Source organism: Haliaeetus leucocephalus, unplaced genomic scaffold (assembly GCF_000737465.1).
Source record: "Haliaeetus leucocephalus isolate CR32 unplaced genomic scaffold, Haliaeetus_leucocephalus-4.0 Scaffold555, whole genome shotgun sequence".
NCBI classification, from domain to species: domain Eukaryota; kingdom Metazoa; phylum Chordata; class Aves; order Accipitriformes; family Accipitridae; genus Haliaeetus; species Haliaeetus leucocephalus.
The window spans coordinates 4664215-4673809 of NW_010972991.1; the positions used below are offsets into that span (position 1 = coordinate 4664215).

A 9595-nucleotide genomic window follows, 5' to 3' on the forward strand; every position below is an offset into this window, starting at 1 on the left:
ATACTATTACCTTCATTCCTTTTCATATTAAAACTCCTGAGCCATCTCAGATTGATCTCTCTGTAAGGAGCCCTCCTTCTTCTAGGGATCTTAATTCTTTCAAATTCATAGGCTTTTCTAGATGACTGCTTTGTATTTTCTAGAATTCATGACTGGCATTCTATATGTAATATTACACATAGACATATTTGCTTGTGAGACCTCGGTTTGACTGTTTTCAGTTCCCAATCACAGAAATGCTTTACAATCTGGCTATGATGTAGAGCATACTCTATTCCAGCTCCATGGCATTTACAGCTATACTGTAAGAGTGAATTTTACCTAAGGTTTGTCCACATAAGGTTGGGGTGTGGGGGCTGTTTTTATTTCTTGAGACTTGCTACTGAGCATCTAGGAAGGATCCCATTAGATGTGCCAGAGGAGCTTCCAGAGTGCTTGGATATGACCTTCTTTCTGATCAGGCATTATTTTAAAAAGTAAACTCATTTTGTAGCCTTTATAAAGAAGAAATAGCTAGAAAGTTTTAAAATTATTCTTGTTCAAATGTCATCTTAGAATAGGACTTCTGTCTTCAAATTCAGGCTTCAAACCGCTACATATTAATCAAAGGAAAACATGCTTGGATCAACTTTAGCTTTTTTTTTTTTTTTTTTAAATCTTAGAATATTTTTTTTCTTTAAGCTATCTTACCCTGTCTGCTTGCTTTTTCTGCTTATTCATGTAAGAGTTTTACTGGCAAAGGAGTTGAGTGGAGATTGAAATGACTAAATTTCTTTATATTCTCTGCTAGGATGGTTAGGAGGGATTTGGGAACTGTCCCAGCAGATGCTGCTGTTCAGAAAGAACCTGATGAAATGCATGAGCACTTAGAGTGGAATCTTAAAGAGCTGCAGCTGCTATAGAGTAAATAGACGTTTTTGATCACTTTTAGAAGTTACTCTGCTAAAAATAGTGAAACTTAATGAATTGATTCTTTAGACATCTCAAAGAATCACTCTCTTTTTCTTTTTTTTTTTTTTTTTTTCTAAATTGTTAAATTTTGTAGTAAACCAAGCTGGAGAGACGGCTCTGGACACAGCAAAAAGAGTGAAAGCTGTCCAGTGTGAGGAACTGGTAAGAACCAGGGGGGAAGGCAAGGGGGGAATCTTTACTTCTTTAAAGATATCATATACTTAAGATATCATTACCACTGTATCTTAAACCTGGTATTGCTGCCAGCTGGCTGTGCACTGATCTGAAGGCCTTACCACAGATGAGTATTTTCTAACTTCAAAAACACAACAGTCATTTTCTTTGTAACAGTTTAAGCTCTATTGGAAGTACTTAGTTATTTTAATCAGTGTATTTGAAGACCTTTAATACTGGAGGGTGAGGTAATGGAATACCAATTCATGCATCATTCTAGGACATTTGGGCTTCATCACCTCAGAAGTTCTTATAGACATTTCTATCAGGAGTGCAAAACAACCCCTGAAGTATTAAATCTATCAAGACCTTTTAGGTCTGGATCTTTGTTTGACTTTTCCTGCTTTGGCTTTTTCCAGTTTATTTAATGGGACAGATAGTTGAAAGATTGTGAAAGTCGTCTTAAAAGGAGAATTGAAACAACTTGAAATTAAACCTCCTCAAAGGAGAAAGAAGCAAAAGTGTCATGTCTGGAAGTTAGGGTATCAAAAAAATGTAAACCACCAGCTTCTGTGGGACTTTGTCTCTGTATTGAACGTGATCAGAGCAAGAACTTTCTGGAATTTTGAGAATATATGAGTGACGTGAACAGGTGCCACTCAAGAAAATTACTGGAGTTCAAGAAATAAAGGTGTTACAGTTAAAGTACTCTTCTGAAGCAGTTAGCCAGGAATAAGGATTCTACATCAGACCAACAAGCTTGTTTGTTCTTAGCCCTCTGAGGTGCCTCTGACCAGCATGCATTTAGTAGGCAAGTGAACTGAAGTACTATCAAGGGATTAAAAAGTCTAAGTAGTGTGGTAGTTTCACATTCAAGACAAAACCAGAAGAATTTACAGAATAGTTGTCACTTGCTGCTTAATTCCATTTCTTAGAATTTTTTTGCCTCATTTTGATGATCCAAGAAGGGTATCTACTTTTCTCTGCAGCTGATAATTTTAATACCTTTCCTTTGACAATTGAAAGTTCTTGTCATGTATTAATTAATTATTGCGTAATCAAGAGAGCTTGTCCTTCACAAATCATAATGATTTCCCATATTTCTGGGGATGCAAGTCAACATTTTGCTATGGTTGATAAGGTGGTACTCTCACTGACTTCTCAATTACTCCCATGCCTGGTGTGTAAGTACTGTTTCCAGTGTTTTGAGTATTCTGTTCAGGTAAAAAACAGCTCAGCTGTACAACACACAATTGGTATGGATTGCTTTTTTCTTTGCAGTGTATATTTAATAAAGTAACATGTTCCATTAATGTGGACCAACTGATAGTGTTGTAGAACAAACAAAAACAAGTGGATATTATCAGTGATCTTATCTAGCGGTTAATTGTTTCGATTATTGTAATCAAAATTCCATGAATACCTCACTGATTATTTCAGTTAACTTTAATAGAGCATTTATGCCTTTTCTCTTTTTTTCATTTTGGAAGGGGAAAATTATTTCTGCATTTTTCTCAAAAGTGGCAATGAGATAAGGTTAAGAGTAAAAAAGAAATATGAGTGAGCTTGTTTACCATGTGCAATAAAAAAGTACAAAATAAATATCTAGATGTTTGCAGTATGGTAGATGTACTAAGCTAATTTCTGTTGCATAGGTGGAGTCTTAACTGCGGAATTAAATTCAATTTCAACTCAAGTGTGCTCATTAATGCTTACATAACAGATTGAAAATACTTTGTTCTTCCAAATTTTATTTTGGGAAGATGGTTAAAAACTTTCCTGAATCAACGAGTACAAAGCAGACTACGTTTCAAAGGATATGAAGGAATAAATAATGATAGGAATCTAAGCATTGAAAAGGCGAATTTATGTCTTCAGAATAACCATGAACTGCAATTTTCTTTTATTGCTGATCATTGAAGTAGTAGATTTTTTAAAGAATGTGGTTACATTATCTGAGTTAGCAAAGCAGAGGAATTTTGTGCTTAAGACACATTGGCCTCATCCAGTGAGAGGGAGGAAAATATTTAAATAAAGGATAAATACCTTTTATTTCGATTGCAACACAAGGACTGTGATTTTGGAGGGGTAATAGTTGTTTGTACCAGAATTTATAGATAGGTTTTGCCTTTTCTTTTTGGAAAGGAGGCTCCAGATGCATTCTGCTTTTGTGCATATGCCTTCTCTTCTTGTCATCTTTTCAAATGGTTGTCAAACATGGCAACTTATACCTTTTTGAGAAAATCTTCCCTTTTTGTCTTTTACCTGTTTTTCTATACCTCAAGTAAATGAAGGATGTTTGTGTGATTGCCCTGAAATTGTTTCTTTTTAGTGTCTGGAAAAGTTTTAAACCTCTAAATATTTCAGTTTATTGCTTGCTGTTACAAAACTAACTTTGTTGAAACCAAAGGAACAGCAAATATTTTAACAAGAATTGTTATTTCTTTCAGCTTTCTCAAGCCAAGGCAGGAAAGCTAAACCCACATGTCCATGTAGAGTATGAATGGAATCTTCGGCAGGAAGAAATTGATGAAAGTGATGATGACTTAGATGATAAGGTAAGCATGAATTACTGATACGACTTTGCACAAAACCTGCCAAAATTTCTGTTCGGGGCGGGGGGGGGGAACGGGATGGGGACGACTGGTTTTGAGGGCTGTATTAAAGACTGCTGAAGGGCTTTTTTAATACAACCTAGTTGTTATGGACTTGAGTTTCAGAAGTTTTACTTTGACAAGACATACAATATAATATAAAGCAGTAAATGTAGATTACTTTGTTGTCATTTTATCCCCTTCTGAATTCTAGGTTGTTAATATTTAGCTGGAGGAAATCCAAAGCTTACATACTTATTTTTTCCATAAATTAATTAAAACCCTAGTTGAATCAATAACTATTTTTCAAAAACTGCTGTGCACTTTATTGCTGATTAAAAAAAGAAGTAATGGAAAGACAAAACTTGAGGGCATAGGATAATTGCCATCCTAGAACATGTGAAAACTTAGCTTTAGTGTCCTACTTCAGCAAGTCAGTTAATTACTCTGTGCTCTGTTTCTGTAATAAATGGGAATACACCTCTTCTATTTTATATATGCGCTGTAGAAAGAAATGTGGTCAACTTTTCATTTTTCTGTGACACTTGGGACTGAAAAATTCAGAAACCCAAATAATTTACATATCCTCCAGGACAGTAGAGAACAAAATGATTATCTGTGCAAGGAGACTCAGGAGGATGACTAATGCTATATTGGAGATAATAGGCTGCCTGAACCAGAGCTGCAATGAAACAGATCGTGCTCCATATGTAGCTATTAATATACAGCAGTCAAAAATCGCTGTGCAATTTCTTCAAAGAGCAGTTATTTACATTTAAAAGAAGAGACATACCACTGAATATATTGCTAGTTCAGTCAACAAATAAATCTGAAGTGTCAGAAGTGGTTATTTTATTTTTAATATGCATCAGTGGGGTTAGTATACTTGACCTTTGAGGATAACTGTCTGGACTGAGTAAAGAGCCATTTGAACTGAAAATTACTCTTATTCTAAAAACTTTACTAGGCTTTTATTTATATATTATTCAGTATATTATTATTGTGTATCTGATGCTTTAAGAATAAATCTAACTTTGTGTACATGATGATTTGTTGATGCTACAATCTTTATTTTTCAGTTAGAGGAGAGGATCTTTCAAGTTGGATCTCTAAGAAAGGGAGGAATGTGGGCTTTTGTCCAATAAAGAAAGAAATTATGTTCGCTAGAATATGTTCTGTTATATTCTTTCCCAATCCTATTAACTATATTTAGTATTTAGACAGCTGTATAATATATTTGTTTTTCTATTCACAGCCTAGTCCTATAAAAAAAGAAAGATCTCCAAGACCTCAAAGTTTTTGTCACTCTTCAAGCATTTCTCCCCAAGACAAAATGACTCATCCTGCATTTAGCACTCCTAGAGACAAGCAAAGACTCTCCTATGGAGCTTTTACCAATCAGATTTTTGCTTCTACAAGCACAGATTCACCCACCTCTCCAACTGCAGATGCTCCTCCTCTTCCTCCTAGAAATGCAGGCAAAGGTAAGTCTTTTCAAACTACGCTTGCAAGCAGTAATTTTTCCACAGTTGTCAGTTGTCCTTCCTTTAACCAGGTACATTACAATGGTTCAAGATGTAGTGTGTTTTTCTTACTACATTGATGTGGTAAAATATACAATGCATGTTCAAAACTTAAAATAAACAAACAACCCCCCCACTCCCAAACCAAAACCACAACATCCATGGGGGACAATGCTTTGTAATGGACTCCTTCATAACAGCGTATGTGAATGGGTGAAAAAATAAAGTAATACTCTGCTAAATAAAAGTTTGTTCATTTTATGTAGAAATTCTGTTCATATTTTGGAGAAGTGTTTTTACGCATTTACAGTCCCCAAAATACAAGTGTTAGAAAAAGGCTGATGGTGTGTAGTGCTATATGATGATGTGCTGTGTAGCGTCTGGCAGAGAGGGCGAAGAAACAAAGCTTTGGTGGAGAGGAGGTGCGTGAAGACTCCCTCTCTTGCAGTCAGACAGTGTGTAAAAAGACAAATACCAGAATGACCTGTGAAGTGCTAAGCAGGTTGATATTAAAGTTCCTTCCCTCTCAGTGCATCTGGATTCTCCTCTTCCATTTTGGTGAGTGCTAGAGGGGTGTAAAGAAAAAATACAGGATGCAGAGAAGGATGCAGAGAAAATACCAAGCCTATTGCCAGATAGTTAACAAGTCACACACTGAAGATCTAAACTAAACATCGCCCATTCTTCCCTGAGTGAAACAACCATTTTGCTCTTGTAGAATTATCCATAAGGAAGGTTTGTGCTACAGTTCAATCAGTTTTGCAATCTACGTTTAGTTGAAATTAATGAGTTGCTTTTTCTTAGTAATAGTAGTGATGCTCTTGGTAGTGCTTGAAAGGGAAGAGGACTTATTTTCATAAGACTTAACTCTTACAGCTGTAGTGGAGGATGGTTCTTTGACCTAGACAGCTATAAATGTCAAGTTTAGAGGATGTATTTATGGAACAAAACCTGTTACTTTACTATCATTTGTGCAAATCTACTTTTTAGAACAAAAAAACTCTTCATCTTTTCCCTTTTTTAACTTTATTTAATTTAGAAATAGCCAAATTGTGTTTTTACAGTAGACTTCTGTCCTGGTTTTGGCTAGGATAGAGTTAATTTTCTTCCTAGTAGTTGGTATAGTGTTATGTCTTGGATTCAGTATGTGAAGAATGTTGATAACACTGATGTTTTCAGTTGTTGCTAAGTAGTGTTTAGACTAAGTCAAGGATTTTTCAGCTTCTCATGCCCAGCCAACAGGAAGGCTGGAGGGGCACAAGAAACTGGGAGGGGACACAGCCAGGGCAGCTGACCCAAACTGGCCAAAGGGGTATTCCATACAATGTGATGTCATGCCCAGTATATAAACTGGGGGGAGTTGGCCTGGGGGGATTGCTGCTCAAGAACTAACTGGGCATTGGTCAGTGAGCGGCGAGCAATTGCATTGTGCATCACTTGTTTTGTATATTCTAATCCTTTATTATTGTTATTATCATCATCATCATTTTATTATTGTTATTATTAGCATTATTAGTTTCTCCCTTTCTGTTCTGTTGAACTGTTCTTATCTCAACCCATGAGTTTTACCTTTTTCATTCTGATTTTCTCCCCCATCCCACTGGCTGGGGGGGGTGGGGAGTGAGCGAGTGGCTGCGTGGTGTTTAGTTGCTGGCTGGGGTTAAACCATGACAACTTGTTAGAAAAAACTTTAGTTTTGATGAAGGCTACAGTATGCTTTAAGGCTTCAGCAGTTATGCTGAAGGATGCCCCTCTGTGTTAGCTCCGCTATAACTTCATATTTCATTTCTTCAACTGGTAGTTAACTTTTTTTTTTCAAAAATAATGAAGAAATGCTCTCAGTAAAAGGAACAGAACAGAGTGTGTTGGCATCAGATGTCTGCTTTTACATGGTTCAGATGCTGTGCTGAAGAACTACTGTTCCACCATCAGTCTTTGTCATGTACTGGCAACTTTCAAATGAATCCCTTGGCTCTCTTTTTTAAACGGGTTTGTTTTCCATTAAGAGGCAAAGCGATTTTGTCAGGGTATGCATTTTCACATGAGATTTCATAACCCACATTTCTTTGTATCAGTTTTATTGGGGATTCATTTGTATTCCTTGTAATTTTATTATGTTGACCTTCCTGTTTGCTTGACAAGATTCTAACTTTTTCCTTCCTCTCCCCCATCTTTTTTACATGCTCTAACAGTCTGCTACTGATTGTCCATTGTCAGACACATTATACTGGCTTAGAAGTTCCTTCAGTCTGGCCTAGGATAACTTCTTTTGTCATAAAGTTGCAAGACTTGGAAACTAATCATGAATCCCATTTCCTTAAGAAGGTTAAGGAGCTTGCATCTTGTATTTGTCTGTACACTGCTTAGTATGTTGTCAGCTTTCAATGGATTATAATGAACATTATTTCAGCAAATTGTCTTTTTCTCCAGGAAGGGGAATATTTATGTGCATATTTCATTCTAAGTATGTATTCAAGTTTCAGAAATGTTAGGCATTTTCCTAGGTGTTCCTGTAAAGTCCTAGATGAGTGAATCAACACACCACCAAAGCTACTTGGAAAGAAATGAAGCGTTGAGTTCTTGTGTGTTTTCATGTCAAGGATTATGCAAAAGGTGTCAAGGATTATGCAGAAGAAATCCTTATTTATATTACAACAAAATAATATATTATTACAAAATACAGAGAACTGTTGCCTTCTAATGTAACATTAACTGCTTCCTTGGAGTGGAAAATTCACAGTCTAAGTCTGAGAGAGAAGTTGAATGGAACTACTGTTAACATTGAAGTCACCAGGCTTCTCTGCTTCACACATGCCAAAATTTTACAGTCTGTGAGTGATGCTGTTTTTTTGGTTGATTTCCATTCAATAATATTGTAAAGTATTTAATCAGAGTTAGAAGTCTCCATTAAATACATGCCTATGTTACAGGAATAATTTAACAGACTCAAAAGGACAGGGGAACGAAGTGACAAATGCATAAAACATTAATCACTGTGGAAAAGTTGCAATAGAAGCATCATTGCAGATGTACTTACGCTTCATTATAAACTGTGCAATGCCTTGTTATCTTCCCCTCCTTCTAGCTCCCAAACAGATTGTTTAAAAGAAAAAGAAGCAGAGGCTCTCCACTTCCATAAGACACTGGTGACACATCTTAATTTTGAAACAGTCTGAGATGATTATTTTTTCCTACAGAAACAAAATTCTTTACAATTTATCTGCTCTTTTGAGGTTAGTAGTAATAGAGCATATCCCTTACATCAAAGTTTAACATACAAGCTTACTTATCAAATCCTTTTTTGTTAGAATAGTTCATTTTAATAGCTACCTATTTGATTTAAGATTATATGAAAACATAGAATTACATTTTGCACTAAGTTCCCGAAATAGCAGGAGTAAGAAGAGCACTGAACCTGTAATTAAATTTCAGCTTACCTTCTGTCCCCAAATGTAATCTGATCTTCATCCCTGCGCTTCTGTGAGGCCCCAGCAGATACTATGGGACCCAGTTAGAGCATGGAGACAGTCTGTAGGGAGTGGATAGCTGGTGGAATCCATATTTTAGAAGGAGGCAGAGGATTTTAAATTTTCATGGTTTTTATCCTTTGGGGCATACAGATAAAACTCTTTTCCAAAACATGTTGTATATTTTAACAAACACACCTCCCTTTAGCCCTCTGTAAGCTGGCTTCATTCACCAGTGAAGTTCCTTAGTAGCAAGGTTCTATGGTGTTTGCTGAGATGCCACAGTGGACTGGAAGCCATCAAGCCTGAACTTTGTGTTGGGGAGAGAAGGTAAGTTTAGAGCGATTTACATAATGCACACCACTCTTGCCCATGTTTTTTAGTGGATATGGTGTCTAAAAATTAGTTTGATTCATCATTAAAATTGTATAGGTACAGTTGTTGGAGGATGTATATGTGGGGATTTTTTTAAGTTTCTCCATACATCATTACAATCTAAGTCCAGATTTTCCAGTTTGATAGCTTTTCAAAATATTCTTAAAAATGCTGGAACGTTAGTGTATTCTACTCCAAACCAGCTCATTTGTGGATACATCTTATTTTTCTGCTATCTCTGATACAGATTTAGTTAATCCTAGTAGAATGAAAAGTACTGAATGAGTACAGTAGCTGCATAAGCCAACCACTGTATGCTTTTTCCAGTAGTTTAAGCTTATTCAGGTTCAACTTACTTGTGTTGTCAGTCAAGTCTGTAATAGTCTGAAAATCATCTTTTTCTTTGGTCTTTCCAACTTATACCTGCATTATGACTCCAGACATCTAGCAGGTCTTCTGCCTGCTTTTTTACAAAAAGCTTCCCCTCCCCCCCCCCCCCCCAACAAACACA

General features: G+C 36.2%; 1 protein-coding gene across 2 annotated transcripts in view; it reads left to right on the plus strand.

Moving 5' to 3' along the window:
• The window catches only part of ASAP1 (ArfGAP with SH3 domain, ankyrin repeat and PH domain 1), a 130866-nt gene that overhangs the window by 99638 nt on the left and 21633 nt on the right, over positions 1–9595 (plus strand). For both annotated transcript variants that reach the window (XM_010576917.1, XM_010576918.1), the window contains exons 20-22: positions 1046–1113; positions 3576–3683; positions 4975–5203. In XM_010576917.1, coding sequence (XP_010575219.1) covers positions 1046–1113; positions 3576–3683; positions 4975–5203 — 405 coding nt within the window. The remainder of the gene's footprint in view (positions 1–1045; positions 1114–3575; positions 3684–4974; positions 5204–9595) is intronic.